This window comes from Kogia breviceps, chromosome 10 (genome assembly GCF_026419965.1).
Source record: "Kogia breviceps isolate mKogBre1 chromosome 10, mKogBre1 haplotype 1, whole genome shotgun sequence".
Taxonomy (NCBI): domain Eukaryota; kingdom Metazoa; phylum Chordata; class Mammalia; order Artiodactyla; family Physeteridae; genus Kogia; species Kogia breviceps.
In genome coordinates this window covers 87,249,762-87,272,367 of record NC_081319.1, presented here as the reverse complement: position 1 = coordinate 87,272,367, position 22,606 = coordinate 87,249,762, and the positions used below count along the sequence as shown (strand labels likewise).

Below are 22,606 nucleotides of genomic sequence, written 5' to 3'. Positions count from 1 at the left end.
TTCACTCTCTTGTTTGGTGCAGCACCTCCTCGGGTTGCTTGCTGAGAAAGGAAGCATGGGAAGTGAGTTTCTGAAATGCGTATGTCTTGCATTTTGCTTAATAGTGTGACTAGGTATAGAACTCTAGATTGGAATCCATTTTTCTTTAGAATTTTGAAAACCTGGTCCCAGTATCCTCAAGCTTCTAGTGTTGCTCTAAGAATCCAGTGTCACCTTGAATCCCGATCCTTTGTTTGTGGCTTGTTCTTTTTTTCCTCTTCTCAGGAAGCATTTGGGATCTTCTTTCTGCTCCTGGTATATTGACATTTTATGATGATATCTTCTATGTGGGTTTTTTGATTTTGTTTTGTTGAAATCCATTTGCTAGGCACGAATGAGCCATTTCAATCTGGGAATTTATATTCTTTGGTTCTGGAGTTTTTTGTGAGTTATTTCTTTTATAATTTCTTTGCTTCCTTTTTCTCTATATTCTTTTTCTTAAACTCCCATTATTGTTTCCTCTATTAATCCACTAGTTGTTTTTTTTTTCCAACTGTTTCTCTTCTATTTCTTCATTCTTTTTCTTAGCCTCCCCCCATCAACTTTCTGTGCAGTTTCCTCAGTCTTATCTTCTAACCTTGAGTCTTCCACTTATGCTATTACATTTTTCTATTATTCTTGTTTCATGGAGTTTATTAACATGTATACCCCCTGTATACATGGAAGATCCCAAGGAAAACAATAATTCCCTGAAATGGCCCACACTACCACCTTAAATACCATCTTCAGCTAAAGACAGAAGAAAGATGGGGTTGGGGACAGTTTGGGGAGGTTATCCTGAACCGGAAAAACAAGGGTAAGGTCATTATGCAGGTTTAAGTCCCTGCCTTCTCCATTGATAAATTTCTAGGGATTTAGTGATTCCATTTTTCCTGGTACTGAAAGGAATACACCCTTACAAATGGAGGTTTTCCTTAGAAATGTAAATTTCTCTTACAAAAGGGTAACTACTCTGTTTTCAGAGCTTCTCCCGTGTCTGCTGTACCTTAAAAATAATCAGCCTCAAATAATCCTGTGCCAAAGAGGCATATTTTGGGGTGGCACATTCTGCTCCCCTGCACCTGAAATCAATTTGCTTCAGGGCCTCGCCTACTAGTGCTTTAGAGGTCAGCTTTCCCAGATTAAGTCAGTTTTTACTCCTAACTATTTTGGCTTCCGATGGAACTGTTGTTGTTCTTGCCTTTTCTCCCCTCTGGGGCTTATGCCTTTTTTTTTTTTTTCCTTCTTTTTTCAATCCCTTAAGTGAAAGGCAGTGATGATACCTCCCACTCAACTCACATCATTTACACTTTCTCCCCATCCATTTCCTGACACACCTCTACCAAAGCTTACTGTCTGCTTTTTCATGTTGTTGCCTCTTTCAGTGGTATTACATGTAAGCAGGGATCCGGATCTTGGTTTGAGCGCTTAGGGCAGGATTTCAGATGTTATCTAATGACCATGGAAGGATTTTAGGGGCTTAAGGGGAAATCTGGCCCTTTGCAGTGCCTGCCAAATTAAATAAGGCAGTCCGTCGCCCACCTGTGTCTTGGGTGGAGCCACCTTTTCTGGAAGTTCCTGCGAGTGGAGAGGCACTTGACCAGAGCATTTAAACATAAACTCATTTCTGCCCTCAGTCCTCCCAGTCACATCAGATTCCCATTGTTGACTTGTGTGGGTATGATGATATTCAACATTCCTTTCTATTTCCAAAGTCAACTTTTCTCTAAATGCTTCAGAATGGTTGCTATATAAGCAGCAATCTCCCTATTTCTGTTTTGACTGATTCTTGCTGGAGCTTTAATTACAGTAAACCCAATAGGATTTGTTCTTTTGAATCACAGGAGAGGGTCAGCAAGAGGCTCAGAGTCCCATGAACTTAGTGAAGGAGGAGACGAGAAGAAAAAGCGAGACTTTCGGAAAAGTGGCTTTCTCAACTTAATCAAACCCCGGACCAGACCTGAGCGGTCACCAGCAGTCTTGATGACAGAAGAACTCTCCTCTCCAAAGGCAGGAGTCAGAAGTCCAGCTGTGGACACCCCCAGGAAGGACACGAAGCCAGCCGAGCACAATGGCAGTGCTGATCGGGTAGAGGAGATCAAAACACCTGACTCCCTGGAAGAAAGTCAAGGGGAAGACGTGGGGAAGGTGGACCGGAGTGACAGCAAGGGCAGCCCCCAAGGAGGGCGAAGGTACAGGGTCCAAATGATGGGCAGTGGGCTGCTGGCGGAGATGAAGGCCAAGCAGGAGATGAAAGCCAAGGCTGCTTGCTCACTGAAGGTAAGGGAGGAGGGTCTGTTTTGACTTGGTTGCCTTTGTCGTTTTTGTCTCCACTTGGTTTTTATGGTCAAGACAGGTACAGAAAACTAACCTGTGGGTTAAATAAAAATCCCCAAACGACTTTTTCCTAAAGAACCCGGAACACAGACCAGAGGGCCTGGTCTTCCCATGTTTTCCTGCTGGCATGAGGGTCACGCTCTCCCGGAGAGCCTCAGCCTTGGAAGGTCAGGCAGTGGCTGAAGGTCCACGGGCCTTGTCTTACCTGCTCAGGTGCTCCTGTGCGTGTCATAGAAACATGTGACAGCTGTGCCAGGGACATGCTCCACTCTGGGGAAAGACTGTTGAATCCAAATGGAGACCTGAGGGTGATGGGAGATAGGAAAGCTGACAGAGGCAAATAAAATGATTGAAACCAGATTCTAGTTATATCAAGGGAGGTCTATTTTTCAGTTATTTCAGAATTTATGCCCTTTTCCAAACCTGAAAGTTCCTTGCTAAATTCCAGGTTTAAAAGTCAAAGTATTCTGTTAGAATTAATTGAATACTTGACCATTGAGATATGTTGTCTATTGCTATGAAGAAGCACTTTTTATCATTTAAAAATTGCTGAGTCCCCACAAAGCCTGACTTAATGCATTACTTATTTTTGAACGTCTTTTTAAAATGTAAGTTGTGTATTTATTTTTTTTCTCCTTTTACCTCTATTTTTTCCTGCAGCTACTTGAGGATTGTATCCTTATTGTGATCACTAAGATGAATATGTTTAACCCAGGTTTTGGTTTCTATGCACTATCCTGAGCTCTTTTATGTTTGTTTTTCCAATGAAAGGAAAATTGCACATCGATTTTTATTTGAATCAGAATAAAATAGTTCATCCCAATGAACCCTTGATTTTCAGAAAGTAAATGGTTAACTGTTTACCAGGACATGCAGGGCTGTTTTATATTACTTCTAAACAACTGATTACTTTTTCATTAAATCCTGCACCCCGCATGATTTTACAGCTGTTCACCGTAGTTCTTCCGCCAGCACCATCGTTATCTAGCAATTTTCTAGCTACACATCCCTCCTCACTCACTCATTAGCCCACAGAGAAGAGCTCGGGAGCTAAAACTAGACTCTGTTAATGTGGGAGGCACGTTGTGGCCTCACTGGTCAGAATTCTGAACACTGTGACCACATCATTGATGAGTCAGACACCCAAAAGGAAATGTTTACCTTTTCATCTGTTTCATAGACTTTCCTTACAACAAGGAATGTGCTGTTTTCACTAATGAGAGGTTTATTTTTATCACTGTTTCCATTGATGAATAGCTGCCTTTTGGTAGAAAGATGAGAAGTGCTGGAGGGTTTTCTTCCAGGTGCTTTGGATTTGATAAATTGGCTCCAAGCTTCAAGTGACAAAATTCTTACGGTTGAATTTGTTCAAGACTTATACTGATGATCTTTGAGCACCATCTAGTGTCTATTAAAACAAGAATAAAAATCCTTAGTATTTAAAATTGGAACCAGTCAAGGGTGTTCTGTCAGAACTAGAAAATAATGAGAACGTGTTTTGAAAATTAGTTTTAGAATATTTTCCCCTAAAATTCCATGACTGTGTTCCCTATAAAGTTAGCAACATAAGCACCAGAAGTGAATATACTATGATAAAAAATATGTATATATATATATATATATATATATATAATATATATGTGTGTATGTATATATATATATATATATATATATAGCCTTCACTTTCCTCTGGAGTAATTCTCTTTACTTACTTTTAATATGAGTATTTATTTTAAAGATACATATATTTTCACAGAAAGAACTGTGAAAATGAAAGTATGGTGTTTATTATTTATTAACAAAGGAGAGTAAGAGGTATTGAAAGCTTAGCGGCCACATCTTTTCTGCTGCCCGCACTCAGAGACAATTGACATGAGGTTATTTCATCCTCATTCCACACAATCATTTTGGGGATTTATAACTACCTCAGAAAGCCTGGAAGGAAAAAGTGAAAACAACTCCTAGGATTAGATTTTAAATGTAGGCAAATGAGGCACCCAGGGTATAAAATTTAAGGAGGTCCTTACTCTTAGATGCCAGCCCTGCACTTGCATGAGCCTAAAAGGCAGTTCCTCCTTTAGTAAGGCGCTCAGGGCACAAATTTAACTTCTCTTCATTCTTGGCCCTGTTTAAATACTCCACTTTATCATTTTTATCTGAGCTTGGATACCCACGCCCCTGCCTTTTAAGAAGCTATAAAAGTCTAGGTCAGGCACTCTGCATTTGAGGACCAGTTTGGCCCAGCCTCTAGACTGCTGGAGGCGGGGGTGGTGGTGGTGGGGGACGGGGACGACCTAAAGCGCCCCCTGCTGGTTTTGACTGGCAGTTCATGGCTAGCCCCTGGCCCTGCGGACCTGCGTCCGGGCTCAGAGGGCTCCACATGCTGCCCCTGGCACGGGGCTTCCCTTCCTTGGGGTCACTTTCCCATAATGATGTCAAATAACGTGCCGTTCTCGCTGTGGTACTTGTGTACACACTTCCTCTGAGACCTCAGTAACCACCACTAGTGAAAGTGGAACTTCATAGCCTATACATAGGCTCGCTGAGAAATTCCTGGGCACTCCTGCCATGCTCCCCGCTCCCTCCTGACACAGCTGGCGCTCCCGGATGCGCGGCTGTGGCAGATTGTAGCGAGGCAGATCTCAACTGTGTTTCAGATCATCTCTCCTGTATCATCGGAAACAATTTAAAGCTCAGAATTGGCAGCAGATATTTGCTTTTTAGGTTTGTCAGAAGCGTGAGTTGAGCAGGAACCGGCAGGCTGAAGCTCAAACTGTCTTAGTAATCATCGTGCCTCCTGGTCCCCCCCCCCCCCGCCCCTCTTGTTTTTGTTGTTTTAGACGGGAGGCAGATGTGGGTCATCTCCTCCGGTCATCTCCGCCAATAGGGTTCTCGGGTATCATTGAGCAAACGCTAGCCTTTTTTTTTTTTTTTCCCATATCTTTTTTGTATCTAAATGCCTCACACTCTTGTGGACTTCCTGCCCCATAAAGCAGAGGCTGATTCCTCCCTCGCCATCTCACCATCTTTGTCTTTGCCATCATCAACTCCTCCCACCTGCAGATTAAAAAGTAATTAATTCAGACCTATTTATACTTGCCTCCTAAACTATAGATGTGTGTCTTGTGCCTTCTGCCTCAGTGGCAAGGAAGACCCGGCCCATTTCAGGCTCCTTCCTACCTATTTTGTACACTGAGGTTGGGAAGGTTTCCACTGCTTTTAGATCAGTGGAACACAATCTGGAGAGGGTCCTGGAAACAATTAGAGTATCAGTGCCCCCATCACGTGGAGCATCAGGGGCTGCAGAGCCCGCCTAGGTGTTCAATCAGAAAAACAGGAGATGTCACTACGCCCACTGGCTCCCTCTGGCCCCGCCCATCTGTCCATGGGGAGCATCCTGAGGAACTGGCCGCACTTTGGACCCCAGAGCCCTGATTGTAAACACAGAACAGAGCGTGTCTCTCATGGTTTGGTCCCAGCAGCAGAGCCTCAGGGAGATGGGGAGGTTGGACACAGTCAGTGTAATGACAGTAGAGTTAAGGAGCCATTATTTGTTGCCAGTTATTATCTGCTTCGTTCTTTTTCTTACACTTTAAAAAAACTATGCACTTTGGGGGCGGGGCACTTGAATTTTTTAGAAACTTGGAAATGATGCCATCTCCCAGGATTCTTCCAGTCTGGCCTTGAGCAGCACAGAACGGTTGGATGGAGGTGGGGCAGGTAAGTCAAGCCATTGCCGTCACCCCCTTAAGAAATACACGTTCTGATTCCACGCATCAAGTGTGAATGACAGAAGGCAAATAAAGATGGAGAGCAAGGATGGGCCTCTGTGTTACATGCTCTCAGCTTTCACCTAAAAGACCACAGCCCTTCACCTGCCCGACACCTCCCACCGTAGTAGCCTGGCACCTGGGCAGGGCACCTTTCCCTGTTTCCCAAAGGGAAGAGACTTCAATGAGAAGAACTCCTAAACTGTGGGCATTTGGAGAGGGGACATGGCTGATGAATTAATTAAATTTAATTAATTAATTATGGAAGTATACTTGACCTACAACACTGTGTTGTTAGTTCCAGGTGCACACCACCGTGATTTGATATTTCTATTACAAAATGATCACCATGATAAGTCAAGTACCATCTGTCACTGTACAAAGTTATACCAAAATCACTGACTGGATTCCCCATGCTGTACATTTCATCCCTGTGACTCATTTATTTTGTCCCTGGAAGTTTGTACCTCTTAATCTCCCTTGCCTAATTTCACTCATCCCTCCACCCATTTCTTCTCTAGAATCCACCTGCTTGTTTTCTGCATCTATGAATCTGTTTCTGTTTTACTGATGTTTTTAAAAATAGGCCATACATGGTATATGGGAGGAGGCCCTTTTAACTGACATGAGGGGACGCTCTTTTCTTTCAGCTTGAATATTCCTGAATATCCGATTTCCTTTGACCCTCGGACTTTTCAGGTGCAGAAAGAGAGTAAGAGACTTTAGATGCAAACTGGAGAGTAACTTGTAAATTGTGCAGAAATTACCTCATTTTACTGTTTGACGTTCATGTGTTTGGCTTTAGCATCTTCATAAGGTAAGAGTTGGACCAAAACTCATATTCATCTGGCTTATTTTTGCCTCTTATCTGGATAATCAAGGCAGCAAAAGCTGTGGAGGCGGGGCGTGAGCTGATGCTCCTGGAGTGGTTCTCACTAGACTTGAGGTTCTGGGCATCAGCACGGCACTCCTCTCCCAACACCTGCAGCCAGACACCTAACTGACTGTCCTCCAGAACGGAAGCACCTGCAGTTGGTTATACCTGTACCTTGTGCCAGGTCTAAGGAAGATCTGATGGCTTCAAATGGATTGAGGCCTGCTCTCCCACCCATACGCTCGTATGGACATGTACCCTATTAAATATGAGGCTTGTCATCTCTGGAATAGTCAAGGGTGATCGGAAGAGCACCACCAAATTCACCACTTTTCTAGCAAGAATTTTTGTCTTCCACTAGCGTGTTTTGATTCTAAAAACATGCTAGAATAGCATGTTCCTGTTCTAAAATATCTTTGATGACAGATACAGAAAACAAACTAGTGCTTACCAGTGGGGTGAGGGGTGGGAGGAGGGGCAAGATTAGGGATTAAGGGGTATAGACTGCTAGGTACAAGATAAATAAGATACAGGGCTGTAATGTACAGCACAGGGAATATAGCCAATATTTTATAATAACGTTATATGGAGTATAATCTATAAAAGTATTGAGTCACTATGTTGTACACATGAAACTAATATAATATTGTAAGTCAACTATACTTCAATTAAAATATCTGATGAGAAATGACAAGAAACCATTATAGCAGTTTGCACCAGACTTCTGCCTTCAAAAGACTGGTTTCTTTCACCTTTGATTTTTACAGTAAAGTGCTTTCTGTACTCATTTTCATTTTAAAAGTGACTAAAGTGCATCCAGAGAACCGCTTCGGTTTGGGAACACCAGAAAAGAACACCAAAGCAGAGCTCAAGGTGGAGGCGGGCTCCAGGTCCCGGAGCTTTTCCAGCAGGCCCACCAGCCCGAAGCCCCTCCTGCAGTCCCCCAAACCCAGCCTGTCGGTGCGGCCCACCATCCCGCAGAAACCGAGAACCGCCTCGCGGCCTGGTAAGGGTTTTGCTGGTCAGGAAGTGACACCATGACCGGACCTCCACAGCTGGTTTCCGGGGCAGCTGGTGAACGTGGAGGGGGCATGTGTGCGGGAGGGGCCGTGAGAAACCTGCCAGAGTGACAAAGGCCGAAGGGTGCCTTCATTCAGCACTGAGGTCACCCGCTCAGGGACTGTCTTTGCGCTCAGGGCTACGGCTCGGAGGCGGATGGATAAAGCGGCCTCGTGGGGTGCTGACCCCTTGACAGGGCTCGGTGTAGCTTTCTGAAAGCTGTGTCCTGGTGCTCCGACCCTTCAGAAGGCCACAGTTTAAGGATGAGGGCCACAAATAGGGAACGCATAAGTTGCTGTGTTTTTAATCCCATATCCTCTGAAATATTTAGCGTTTAGAACAGGGCTTGGCAAACTATGGGCCTGTTTTTGTAAATAACATGTCATGGGCACACAGCCCCACTGTCTGTGTAAACCACAGCCCGGCCCCCACACACACCAAACTGAGAATTACTTTGCTGGTGCTAGAGCAGAGAAAGGAGTGCAAGGCAGTTAATCCTTTCAATTAGACTGAAACAGGACAGCCTTTAGAATTAAGAGACGAGAGTTCTAATCCTACCTATTTTGCCATATATATATATATATATATATATATATATATATATATATATTTTTTTTTTTTTTTTTTTTTTTTTTTTTTTTTTTTTTTTTTTTTTGCGGTATGCGGGCCTCTCACTGCTGTGGCCTCTCCCGTTGCGGAGCACAGGCTCCGGACGTGCAGGACCAGCAGCCATGGGCCCAGCTGCTCCGTGGCACGTGGGATCTTCCCGGACCGGGGCACGAACCCGTGTCCCCTGCATCGGCAGGCAGACTCTCAACCACTGCGCCACCAGGGAAGCCCTATTTTGCCATCTTTTTAGCTTAGTAGGTCATTCAATCTCTCCAGTTGTACAGTGCTCACCACAGCCCTTTCTGGTTCTCAAAGTCCATGACTCTAAGTTATTCTTACTGATCTCAGTATGTGTGTGTAGGTACATGCACCTCCACTCCTGAAAGTGCAAATATATGTGATATACATATGGTGACCACTTGACTGGATTTGACAACAGGTAAAGGCAATGGGTTATAACGATCACGTATTTTAAGAAAATCAAATAGCCTTTGTGTTTGAGGCAGAGGGAGTATTTAGTTCACTTACAGTCTGATTTTCAAATACCAGCTCACTAAAATTCTGAAATTGAAATTCTGTCTGCAAGATAGATTCACATCTGCAGATTTTAACTCTTCGTAAGTTTTCATTATTTTTCTCTCTATTGTTTGTTACTTCACTGAGCTATGAAGCTAGTTTTTGGCCAGAAAAATTCTCTGCTGCTTTTTAAAAGATTATTAGTCATTTGTTTTTAAAGATTAACCCAGCTTATGCTTTAGGAATCCAGTTTGTGGGACAGGTTGATTCATGTCTTTGTGTCTCCATAGAGGACATCCCAGACTCTCCATCCAGCCCGGATTCCCCTAAAGTCGCTCTTCTTCCACCTCTCCTGAAAAAGGTTCCTTCGGACAAGGAGAGAGAGAGCCAGGGCAGCCCACAGCCCAGTCCCAGGACGTTTTCCCGGGAAGGTAAGACATTTCTTCTCTGAGTGAGCCTCTCCCCAGGGAGAGTCATTTCAAGGGGAAGGAATTAATCTTGGACTCAACTTGTATCCTGGAGTTTTTCGGTCAGCTCAGCGTCCCTTGGATTAAATTTTGGAACCAGTGCAGTTCTTTGTTCAGAAACTTAATTCAACGTTGTTGGTGACACTGGGTCTTAAAGAAGGACCATAAACAGGTTATAAAATCGTAATGGAGACACTCAGCCCAAAGATCTTTGTAATAATAATCTCTAGATGCTCCTGAACTGACTGCCAGTGTATTAGAAGTGCACACACATTGTTTTGTGACTCGTTTGATGCCGCCTGCAGGTTTCTAGGTCCCATCATTGCTCAGAAGAGCTCCCCCTGGTGGTCTGTCAGTCACCGTTGCTATGGTTCAGGAGCAGCCCACACAGGCCTGGGAGACCCTGTGGCTTGTTAGCTCGCTCAGTTGTGAGGTCAGATGGCCCTCATTCTTAGAAGTGTGTCATCTGCCTGGACGCTCTCAGGGCATCATGGCACCAGTGTGTTCCTTCTAATTTGCTGAGGTGGGAGCAGAACAAGGTAGTCCTGGGACTTGAATCTCATCTCCCGGAGTCAGATCAAATGTCGGTTATCAGTGGAGGCGAGGTGTGTTTGGGGTGTCTTCCGCACCCCACCAGGTCTTTCCCCCACTCCTCCCATTCTGTTCAATGCACAGTTGCCTTTGGGGTCCTGTCCTTCGTAAAGTGTAACGTAACTGCCATCTCTAGGCCCCACCTATAAAGAAATTCTAGCGCCATCGTCACCCATGTCCAGATAGCTCTCAGTGTGGTTTGGAGTTGCTTGGTTTTATTTTATTGTTTGATGCTTTAGAATTTTGACCGCTCTGACATCTTCCTCCCTTGGGCCATTTTCTTTTATTCATGATGGTCTTGGGTTGAAGTTAATAGAAAGTGTTTGTGAGTACTGTCTTTGTTAATTGGGAGACGAATTAAAAATAACACAGCCTGCTTTCCCATCTCCACTCTGCAGATTTACTTGGTGGGTACAAGCTTCACTCACCTATTGGCTACAAATTTTAAAAGGTGGGGTTTTTCGACCAAAGCTGACAAACCACTTCTGTCAGAGAAACTAAAGCCATGAACAATGGTTGACGCCTATAGTCATTTCACACGGGGTAATCAATAAATACAGGGCTTGGTACTACAGCCAAGGCCTTTGGAAGTCTTGGTGTAGGAAGAGGAAACTTTGGTGGTGCCACAGGTCAGAGAGACTGGAGCCAGCGAGTGTCACACCACACAGCCCCACCCCTCATTTGCCCTTCTTTCTGCACATGCTGACTTTGCATCTTTACTTATAAGGAAGCTTTGAAAATGCCTGAGAGAATTTTGTTGGAGAGAAATGGGGAGGCATGGAGGGGTGGTAGGGGTAAGTAGGAATGCTCATCTCATCAAAAAGCCATTGGAAATATGGAAGGATTAAAAAGAAAGGGGGAGAAGGTTGAACAAGAAATAATTGCTTGCCTCGTGAGTAACAGCACGTACCATGGAGCCTCTAGTTAACGAGGTGGGTGAAATACTGGATGCTGCTCATGTGCCCATTGCTGCTTTGAAAAATTCAGGTGTTCTTTCCCCAGGAACTTAGGAATGAGTGAGTTGCTTCTCAAACAAACATTTCATAGCTTCAGGGATAGATGTTTGATTCCCTTCCTCACTCCCCCCAGCAGCAAATACCGTGGATGGTTTGTGACCCCATCTTTCCAGCTAAAGACTGTAGAGCTGGGGAAACCATTGCTTTCTCCTCTGCCATCCAGGATAAGTTAATCACCGAGATCATTCTGATGGTGTCTCTTGATACTGAAATTGGACTGAAAACCTATGTGAGGTCTGAGCACGGTTTGTAAGTGTCTGAGGTGGTAATATTTTGACTTCAGTTTATTTTTCAGCTTGTCCACTAAGCTGGCCCAGGAAGGAGAGCCGCTTGTGAGCCCTCTCTTTTTCTTTAGAAAAATGTTCCTGCTGTGCTCATTCCTATTTTCTTGTACATTATTCATGCTGGTTACTTCATTTCCTTGTTCTGTGCCTTCCTTTGGACTAGCGTGCCCAACTCATTTCTGAAACAGGTAAATGGCTGTGATTCTTCTGGATTATTCCATAGTGAATGTGACTTTCGTTAATCCATCTTGGAATCGAAATGGTAACGTGGGGGCCTTTTTATTAGTATCTTTTGGGGGCAGGCTCAGCGCTCACCTCATTTTGCACGACATTTCCATAATGTTGGCTGTTGAATTCTGTAGATAACGGTATATCTGTTCAGGACCAACACTGGAGGTTCCTTGAATCTTAAGTGGGGTGGGTAAGCTGATATTTAAGTTTTATATATTAATATTTTTTAATATTAATGTCAACATGATGTTATTTGCTACTACAAAGGGTAAAATGAATCCCTTTTCCTCAGTAGTGCAAAGAGGAGATTATTACAAAAGGCATTCAGATCATGACAGTGGCAAGCCTTCCAGTAGAGGGAAAAGACCTTCAAAACTGTACTCCACCATTGCAGAAGAGGAAGTGAATGCAATTGGGCACAGGAAGTCACAGCCAACAAATGGTTAGAGTCTTCAATTATCATCCCTCACTGTCCCAAAGCTTATGAACTGGCACTAACAAAAACAAACTTTAATTGAGTAACTTCTGTCCTGGGACTGGGTCAGGGATTATTCATAAACTGGTTTTTTTTTCTAAATGGCAACAGGATGGTCCTTCCATTGGGGGCAAAAAGTATTGACTTAAAAATCTAAATTTAGAAATTCTTATGAGGAGGATCAAGTTACTTTGGAGTATGGTGACTTGTCCTTTCAAATTTCTGTGATCGTGGAGGTTTATCTTTATATTCAGGGTCATGTCTCCTATTCTCTCCCTTTCTCTCTTTACTCTTCTCTTAGATTTCAACTGGGATGGGGTCAGAAATTCTTAGAGTAGCACAGTTTATCCTTTAGAGAAAGTTGGTCTAACACCTTACCTTACACTCGTTTAGGGAAGGATGCACGTGATCTTTTAGCGGACATTTTGTGACCCTTTAGTAAGAAAGGAAAAGTACCAATTAACTTTTCAACCTCTAGGAACAACTTATGCTCTTTTACAGCAGTTACTCAATGACTTCTGTCTGCCATTTGACACTGCAGTAAATTCTGTAAAGTTATTTTCAGGTGAGGACAGTCCCAGGAGAGAAAAAGGAGACAGATTTTTTTTTTTTTTTTTCCCGGTACGCGGGCCTCTCACCGTTGTGGCCTCTCCCGTTGCGGAGCACAGGCTCCGGACGCGCAGGCTCAGCGGCCATGGCTCACGGGCCCAGCCGCTCCGCGGCATGTGGGATCGTCCCAGACCGGGACACGAACCCGCGTCCCCTGCATCAACCACTGCGCCAGCAGGGAAGCCCCAGGAGACATTTTAAATCAGTTTTCGTCTCCAATAGGAAATTTTAGAACAAGCACTGCTGATTCAGAGAGGAAATGGCTTTTCTATGACTATTCATCATCCCCCTGGTTAATAACTTTTTATAAATATGACTTGAAAAGTCTTTTAAAGGAAATTTTAGTATCATAAAAGAAAAAGAATATAAAGTATTCTGGTATGAGAAATTTCCTTAAGGGACTTTTTCCCCTAGAAAAAGGCTTTTTTTTCTTTCTGTACAACTTTATCAGAGGTTAACATATGAGTGTCTTGGCTCCAGGGATAAAGTGCCCACAGCCCCGCAGTCTAGCCATAACCCCTCAAGAGGGCAGGGCACTGGAAGTGACCTTATAATAGGGATAATTTCCCTTTATTTTAAAAGGCTAAACAGTTCTCAAACTTTAGCACTTGATTATTGATGGTAAACCTCTACCACCTTAGAGCTTAGTAGCCCAGTGAGTTATGATTTCTCAAGTAGGAACTATTGTCTTTGAGGACTTTCCTCGACAGATTTAAACACAAAAACAACAAAGAAAACATCTACCAGCCCCGCCACGAGCAACAGCATTTGGAATCAGCCTTCTTGGCCAGTACCGTTGGATGAGCCGTGTACTCTGACTTGCCTGGTGGCCTGGCACACACTAGCCACATGACAGGGTGGAGTTAAGGACATGCCCACCACATAAAGCGAAGTCCGTAGTCTGTAGATCCGCATGGAACATTCTGTTTGGGCCGAGTAGCGCTTGCCCTAGAGAAAACCAACCAACTTGGTCCTTCACTTTTAAAGTACTTCCTTTGTGGTAGGTGTGTTCATAGACACACGATTACAGTAACTCTTTTCCCTGCAAGAGATTTTCTAAGAAAATCTGTTGTCTTCAAGTCACAGAAAAATTACATAACTGAACACCTAGGACACTTGTTTTCTGAAGAGAGAGAATTAATTCTTAGAGTATATTAAATCAGAAGCTCTATCTCTATATAGTGCCTCGTTTGATAAGAACACCCAAGGTTACATAGATGTTTCTAGATTTTGGAATTTACATTTGAACTATTGCATCAGTTGACTTATATCACTTGTTAGTAACAAAGCACCCTTGATGCAAAGTAATGTTCCTTCTTCAAGAGGCCACTAGAGCACTTTATACAACACACAGAGGAGGAGCCCGCCTGCCAGTACCACATGGATTAGCCAGTGAGGCTTTGAGTTAGAGTAAAAATAAGATGAAGCCAGAGATAAGCCAGATCCTAGAAAGGCAAGAAATTCTGTGTCTCTCTGATGTTTTCATGACCTCTTCTGCTTAAAATTCTCATTGTGATGGGCTGCATCAAATTTTGATGGAATTAAATAGGACCATCTTGATTTGCTTTGCTGCCTTGATTTCTTGAACTATGGACAGGAAACCAAAAATGTAATTTTTACAGGAGCTTCAATTAAAGTAATTTTATGTATAATATTTTAATCCTGTTTTGTTAGTGCCTATTCCCAGCACTTGTCTTTACCCCTGAGAACTGCATAGCAGTCTTTCTGAATAGTTTCCTGGTTAACAAATAGCATTCAGCAGAGCAATTCTATTAAACCACGGTGTGTACTTTTCTTTAAATGTTTTAAGAACAGCTTTGTTTATGCTAAAAGAGCTTTCTTATTTTCCTAAATCATGTATCCGTGAAACAGAAGCTATTGTTCTCAAAGCATGCTACCTATTTTTATCATGATTATTATGTTTTAATTGTGTGGCTATTTTAATATTGATGTGACAGCTAAAATGCTTACTTTCTTTTTTCCTGGAAGTACTTGTAACTGCATCAAGTGATATGAATTTCATATCATTTCCTCTCTGTTTAATCATAAGCTGTGATGTTTTCATTAGATTATGTCCTATTTTCTTGAAGAAAATAGTTGGTTTTGGCTTTGTATACATTGTAATGTATCCTATTTATACAGGCCATCTTATTGTGAGATTCCTTTTATATATATCACTTGCTTCTTCCATAATTCAACCTATAGCCAACAAATATTTGGCTGTGGCTTATTGTAAGCCAGTGCTCTGTTCCCCATTTTTCACCAGATCTGGGTTCTACTACCCCTACGTGAATTCTTCAAAAGAAATTTAATGGTTGGTTGGCACTTTGGGCCCTTGCCAGAAAGTATTAAAAAACCAGGGCCAACTATGAATATTATTTTAAGGTCATCATAATGTTTTCTCCTGGGAAATATGGAGGTCAGTGGAGCTTAAAATAAAAGTTCAAATTTTTATATGAATCTCTAATTCTGAATTTATATGCACATTTCAGAAGCTTTAAAATTAGCATATGTATGTATTTGCATATATATATATATATATATATATATATATATATGCAAAATCAGATCATCTTCAAGAATGACAGATTTCACATTTGAGCCTCTCTGGGCCAGTTATTGCCACTGTAGACAGGATGTGAATGTACATGGAGTGTCTGTGTTGAATAAATTGCCTGTTTACTTAAGTATCTTTTATAATTTTAATGGTACCTGGAATGGTAATGAATATGTGTATAGACACATATATAGAGATGCTCTAGCACTTTAATGCTTGACTTTATACAGTATAAAAAAATTAGATTGTTTTACTACATTTCTTTAATGTAAGAATTCACACATTAAAGCAGGCTGCCTAAGATTCTTCTGAATTAGTAAAAAGAGTCTAAATTCAGAAATATTGAACCTACTTCAATATAATTGTAATTAACATCCTAATCACATGCAATCAAATAATGCTGCCTAAAGGCTGGAAAACAAACTTGACAAAGAACATTCCCCCTACAAAGTTGTTTGCACTAGTGATCTGGACTAATACTGAGTGGTTTGGCTTCCAAACTCAGAGTTAGTTGTGCAACTAGTTCCTTGATCTCACCATGCCTCAGTTTTCCTATCCAAGAAAGGTGCCTACCTATGATACAAAGAAAATGTCAGCCTGGTACTAGACTCATTGTCACATTCACAATTGGTAGAGTTAAATCAATGACAGTGAATATTTTTAGAATAAATTTTTAGATAATCGCACTATCCTAGTGAACTGCTTTGACAGCCCCCCAGAAAGAGCATGTTATTATTCCTCTCAGTGACTATGTCGGACAAATTAAAATTTTTGCTTTCATGACTGGTACCAACTCAGAAACCATCCTGTTAACTTGCCCCCTGCCCACCCCCCATCCCTGGAGGACTCAAAAACTAGTGTCACTTGGATGGAGACTAAAGGACAGTCTTACTTTTTGCAGGGAAGATTCCTGTGTTGGATTTCTCTCAGTTTCGCTTAGTCCTGGTCCAGGGTTCTCAGTTTTTAATCTGTGACAGAAACATATTTGATTGCATCAACTTCTCCATTTTTAGAGAGTAATCTGATGTCATATCATGTTACATCGATTAGACCTGGGATTTCTTTTTTTTGTTTTGTTTTTTGGTTTTTTTGCGGTATGTGGGCCTTTCACTGCTGTGGCCTCTCCCATTGCGGAGCACAGGCTCCAGACGCGCAGGCTCAGCGGCCATGGCTCACGGGCCCAGCTGCTCCGCAGCACGTGGGATCCTCCCAGACCGGGGCACGAACCCGTGTCCCCTGCATCGGCAGGCGGACTCTCAACCACTGCGCCACCAGGGAAGCCCTAGACCTGGGATTTCGAGGAAGCCTAAAATATTGGGAAGGATGAAAAGTTTTAATCTAAGAAAAAAAGCTAATATGTTTGCTCTGAAGACAAATGAGCAATAATGTATCACCATACTTATTTTTTCCTTAGAGCTTGTAGTGTTGGAAATTTTTGAGTAATACTTATTTTAGTTTTAAAATGAATGAATAAAATTTCCTAGCAGTTTCACTAGTAATGCTCTACTTTGAGGTTAGATTATTTATTGCACAGTATTTCAAGATGAAAATATTATAAATTTTCTCTATTAACTCCTGTTCATAATACACACACAAGTTGAGAACTTAAATACTTTGAATATTATTGAATACTATCAAATTGGCTTTGTGATAAAGGGCAAACTATTTATAGAAAATTATTTACTTTTCCAAAACCTGGCTTGTTAACAACTTTCAAAGGACCAAACACATTTAATTTTTTTATCCAATTCAAGCTAAAAAATAAAAATCAATATATAACATTTATTCATTGCTTTTCCCCTCCATCTGAGAATTTGCTCAAAGCTGTTGGGTAAAAAGAAGTCAAAAAATTTTTAAAAATTACTTACTTGTATGGTGAGATTTGAAAGTTTATCCTTTTCAGAATTGAGTAATTTCAATTTAATGTAATTAACTAAACTTAAATTTTTATTGTCTAAAGGTCAGAATCTGGCCCTGACAGCAGGAGTGGCAGGAGAAGTACTTTATTATGTTTGCATTTTGACTATTAGGTTTCATGAGCTTTCACTTCCTGAAACACCATTCTTTAGCAGAGTAAACATTTAAGTAGCCAAGATGAGTTTTTTAGCATAATGCTAACATCCAAATGATAAGAAGCATCAAATGAATCCTCTTGCTTTTCCAGGACTATGTTCCTGGTTGGATCATTTAAACTTCTGAGTAGTGAGGTAGCTGTATTCTTTCAAGCCACACAAAGTGCATGGGTTTGGTATTTTTAGCTTAAGTGGTGTCTCTACAATAGACTTGGTGAGTAAGATTTAATAACCCTTAACAGTCACGCTGAAGTGTGGCTTCTGAACCTTTCCCAAGGTATAGTAGCAGTGAAGCTATGATCTAGTGGGAAAGAACATGGGCTTTGGAGAAAGATTTGGTTTAAATCCCGATTCCAAGTTTTATGGAACCTACCCCGTAGCTGTGAAGAGTAGCAATGATAAAACAGAGCGCCTGGCAGGACACATCACAAAGGCTTAGTCCGGTGATTATCCTCTCATCATTGCTTTGTAGAGACACAGCAGATCCTTCATATTTATATGTGATCAGAACAGGCAACAAAAATGGCAGTTCTTTTACCTGGAGGCTGGTTCCTAGAGGATTGAATATAGGCAGTATTAATTCATTTCTACAAGACTTTATTCATTTCCTAATGAGTGAAACTGAGGTTTTCTAAGACATAGAAAACCCTGACAAGGATTACTGGGGCCTCTGCTTATATCCCGTCCCTGAAGCAGGTACGGCCAACCCTCAATGGTCCACCTCAGGGCTCTGTTTCCTGTGCTCTGTGCTGCATGAGGGGGCAGCTATGACTGAGGAGGGCACCTGGGGCAGAGTGGCTTCAGTGCTCCTCCTTCCTGGCCTCTCCCTTCACTCCCACACACCCCCTCACCTCCCGGGGTCCTTGCCCTCAGACGGGCAACCACATCTGTGAGAGGCTCACCGTCTCATAGACTGGGGTTTTTGTTTTCTGTTTTGTTGGTTTGTTTTTAATTTCTGTCTAGAGTCTTCAAATGTACTTGGCAAGTTGTTTTTGAGCAAGTTCATCCCGAACCCTCCCACTCTTCAGGGCCCCTGCATCTCACCCCATTACTGCTCAGGCCACTGGCATCTTCTTGTTCATCAACTGTAATGACTTCCTTTCCTTTCTGTTTCAGTGTCCAGGAGAAGCTGGGGCCAGCAGGCCCAGGAGTGTCAAGAGCAAAAGCAGTGGTCCTCCAGTAAAGATGGCCAGCAAGGCAGCAAATCCAGTGACTCTGGGGAAGAGGCAGAAAAAGAGTTTATTTTTGTGTAATGGTCACCCATGTAGAAGTCTTACCATGCGGGGTGCGTTTGCTGGCCGTCAGGGCAACACCTCTTCCTACTTCCTAAGCATCTTCTCTTGGTGCTTTTTCCTTTGTCCTTCCCACCCCGCCCCCACCAAAACTGAAACAGATCCATCTCTCAGTAATCAAAGCACATGTCTGATCTTCTCCCAACCCTTAGCATTTGATTTCTATGCATTCCTTCATATGCCTTCAGTGAATGCCAGCAATTATCCCATGGGCCCTACTTGAATTTCTCTGAGGCAGCTACAGTTTGCCCTGTAAGATGAGTTTTGGGAGGTAAACAAAGTAACTGGACACACACTCACAAGTAATACCATCCAGCTGACCCTGGGGTACTGCTGCACATACCTGTGTCAAATCTGCACTTGACTTGATAGAGCAATTTATTCTTGATGTATGCAATTACACACTGTAATTATATTAACAGAGCACACTAATAATTTGTATAAATTATATATATTAGATCTTGGGTATGGTTTTTGCATTCTCCCATGGGGAACTTCTTCCTTCCCGATGTGGAATTGTACATTTAAACTTGGTCTGGTGACCTTTGTGATACCATCCACAAGCAAGTTAAGAACCGAGTGAAAGGCCCGTGGCTGGTTCTACCATGTGCCCAGATTAATGTATATAGTTGACTGGAATGAGGTTTTATGAATATTCGTGTTTTTTGAAGGCCTTTAATTTCTGTCTGCATATTAGCTTTTAACGTGTGATTAAGAGAGAATACTTTAACACCTGTAAAAAATCAAACTACTACTTTTTAAGACATTTCACAAATATTCACTTACATTACACGCTGAAGGTATTTTATTCATATGTATATTTATACCAATAAAATGATTTTACAAGTGGAATTGTGACTTTCTCCAGTGACTTTTTTAGTGAGGATTGGCTGGTGGTGATGAACTGTTTTCCAAAAATCCACAATAACCACAGTTCCCAGATAATCAAAAACCTATTACATTCCAAATAAATGCAACTTGCTAATTCCATGGCCTGCTCTCACCTTTGGCAAAAGGATGAAATTCATCAAATGTTACATTATGAGTGTCAAAGAGAGCCCCCTCAGGCCAAATGACAGGGCCAGATGATGGAGTGGGGGCCTGAGTCGCTCCGAAAATACCAAGGCACTGTGAGATGAGGACTGCTGCTAGGAGGGGTCTGGGAATCTTCACCTAAATGACAGACCATGGTTTTCCTACTGGTGCCGTGTGCAAGCCCTAAACTAAGAATCAGCCTATCAGTAGTTCACACCCCATCTCAGATATGCCAAACAGGGGCCAAAAAAGCCAGGAATCACTTTGTTTTGAGGACGCATCATTGTATGGCTAGATTGGGCAGGCTGACCTTCCAAATTTATTTTTCCTTAGTTTAACATTGGTTGGTCTGGGTCTACTTTGCAGAGTCCATTGGCCAGCAATTAGGCAGGCATGTGTCAGGTGCTGGAAGGAAGGAAGTCAAACTGCAATTTAAAACTGGTCACTGAAAATCCAGGAAGAGGATAACTGACAGCTGGTTATTTATGATGGGGAGCTCCACCTGTGGTAGAAAAGATGTTCTCATGCCTTTGATCCTGCCCTGTGCTGGCTTGTTTCCCCGTGTGATCCAGCTTCTTCCGTTCACCATCCACTTTAACACTCTCCATTTGCAAAATATTATTCCCAGAGGAAATTTTGCAAACTTGAAGGGAAAACAATGACTCATTTCTTTTTGTGAAAGAAAATATATGGAAAAATTACAACAGAAAATCTAAGGAGGCAGGGCAGCCCTGGTTTTTCAAAAATGTTGCACTTGTCCTCAACCCCTAGTGTGCAAATCCTAAATTGAGAGGGCCATGAAAAGATTTAGCATTTTTTACTTGCTAGATTAAAAGCACTGCCCAAGTGTGGCCCTGCTGTAGAAACTATTTGGAGTTCATTCTCTGCTTGTTCCTCTTTTGTTCTTCAGAGCAAGAACATTAACCAACACCTATAGAATGCTGAAGGAGCCCAGTGGGAGGTCTTGGTAGAAGGCTCTAGATTATGAGGCTGACCCTCATGTCCACTCTATAAGGTGCTAAGGAAATAGAGGTTTCAGACCCTCAAGGGTTGTCACTGCTGTGTTTGGGGTCCTGCCCTTCCTAAGGTATGCAGTCAACTAGAAGCCTACATTCCCGACTCTCATTTAGCCCAGAACCCAACCCCTTGGCCAAATTGCAGAAGACCAGAGTAGGAAGACAGAGTAGGGAAGACAAAGGAAAATGGAAGGATGAAAAGAGTGTATTATTTTCTTCTCTTGCATTTTGATTTTTCATTTTGTCTCTTCTGAGTTTTGACTGGACAAAGTAGAACTATAAAATCCCTGCTAGTCTCTTCAATAAGTGGTGCTAGGAAAACTGGACAGCTACATGTAAAAAAAATGAAATAAGAACACTCCTTAACATCATACACAAAAATAAGCTCAAAATGGATTAAAGACCTAAATGTAATGCTGGATATTATAAAACTCTCAGAGAAAATCATCGGCAGAACACTCTGACATAAATCATAGCAAGATCTTTTTTGATCCACCTCCTAGAGTAATGAAAACAAAAATAAACAAATTGGACCTATTGAAACTTACAAGCTTTTGCACAGCAAAGGAAACCATAAACAAAATGAAAAGACAACCCACGGAATGGGAAAAAATATTTGCAAATGAAGCAACTAACAAGGGATTAATCTCCAAAATATACAAACAGCTCATGCAGCTGAATATCAAAAAACCAAACAACCCAATCAAAAAATGGGCAGAAGATCTAAACAGACATTTCTCCAAAGAAGACATACAGATGCCCAACAGACACATGAAAAGATGCTCAACGTCACTAATTATTAGAGAAATGCAAATCAAAACTGCAATGAGGTATCACCTCGCACCAGTCAGAATGGCCATCATCAAAAAATCTACAAGCAATAAATGCTGGAGAGGGTGTGGAGAAAAGGGAACCCTTCTACACTGTTGGTGGGAATGTAAATTGGTGTAGCCACTGTGGAGAACAGTATGGAGGTTCCTTAAAAAAATAAGAATAGAGCTACCGTATGATCCAGCAATCCCAGTACTGTGCATATATCTGGAGAAAACCATAATTCAAAAAGATACATGCACCCCAGTGTTCACTGCAGCACTATTTACAATAGCCAAGACATCGAAGCAACCTAAATGTCCATTGACAGAGGAATGGATAAAGAAGATATGGTACATATATACAATGGAATATTAGCCATAAGAAAGAATGAAATAATGCCATTTGCAGCAACATGGATGGACCTAGAGATCATCATACTAAGTGAAGTAAGTCAGACAAAGACAAATATCATATGATATTGCTTATATGTGGAATCTAAAAAAGGGGTACAGATTAACTTATCTACAAAACAGAAATAGAGTTGCAGATGTAGAAAACAGACGGTTACCACGGGGTAAGGGGGAGGAAGGGATAAACTGGGAGACTGGGACTGACATATACACACTACTATATATAAAATAGATAACTAATAAGGACCTACTGTATAGCACAGGGAATTCTACTCAATACACTGTAATGGCCTATGTAGGAAAAGAATCTTAAAAAGAGTGGATATGTGTATATGTATAACTGATTCACTTTGCTGTACACCTGAAACTAACACAACATTGTAAGTCAACTATACTCTAATAAAAATTTTAAAAATAAAAACTATGTAAAAATATTTTTTTTAGTAAATAAAATTTTAAAATCCATACTTTGAAGTAGTGTGGCCCTCATCTCTCCTCCTTCACAGTACAGGCCTGGGGCTGGGCAGACTGCTCAGTGAGCTGTGTTATGGAGCC

General features: G+C 41.8%; 1 protein-coding gene and 1 long non-coding RNA gene across 10 annotated transcripts in view; one reads left to right on the top strand and one right to left on the bottom strand.

Annotated features, from left to right (window-relative positions):
- Nucleotides 1–18,884, top strand: part of CARMIL1 (capping protein regulator and myosin 1 linker 1) — a 326,341-nt gene extending 307,457 nt beyond the window's left edge. For 3 of the 9 annotated variants that reach the window (XM_067006574.1, XM_059077573.2, XM_067006575.1), the window contains 6 exons: nt 1,863–2,298; nt 5,994–6,075; nt 7,802–8,005; nt 9,474–9,614; nt 12,065–12,214; nt 18,602–18,884. In XM_067006574.1, the coding sequence (XP_066862675.1) occupies nt 1,863–2,298; nt 5,994–6,075; nt 7,802–8,005; nt 9,474–9,614; nt 12,065–12,214; nt 18,602–18,738 (1,150 nt within the window). In that variant the 3' untranslated portion in view covers nt 18,739–18,884. Of the gene's footprint in view, nt 1–1,862; nt 2,299–5,993; nt 6,076–7,801; nt 8,006–9,473; nt 9,615–11,704; nt 11,730–12,064; nt 12,215–18,601 lie in introns of those variants that run through there. The other 6 variants (XM_067006576.1, XM_059077575.2, XM_067006577.1 and 3 more) reach the window with 5 other exon arrangements.
- Nucleotides 2,566–18,696, bottom strand: LOC136792023 (uncharacterized). Its single transcript, XR_010835129.1, has 5 exons — nt 18,530–18,696; nt 17,859–18,037; nt 16,306–16,381; nt 3,517–3,763; nt 2,566–2,657 (listed from the first exon to the last, which is right to left on the bottom strand). It is a non-coding gene; the product is annotated as an uncharacterized lncRNA (long non-coding RNA).
- Nucleotides 18,885–22,606: the final 3,722 nt, after the last annotated feature.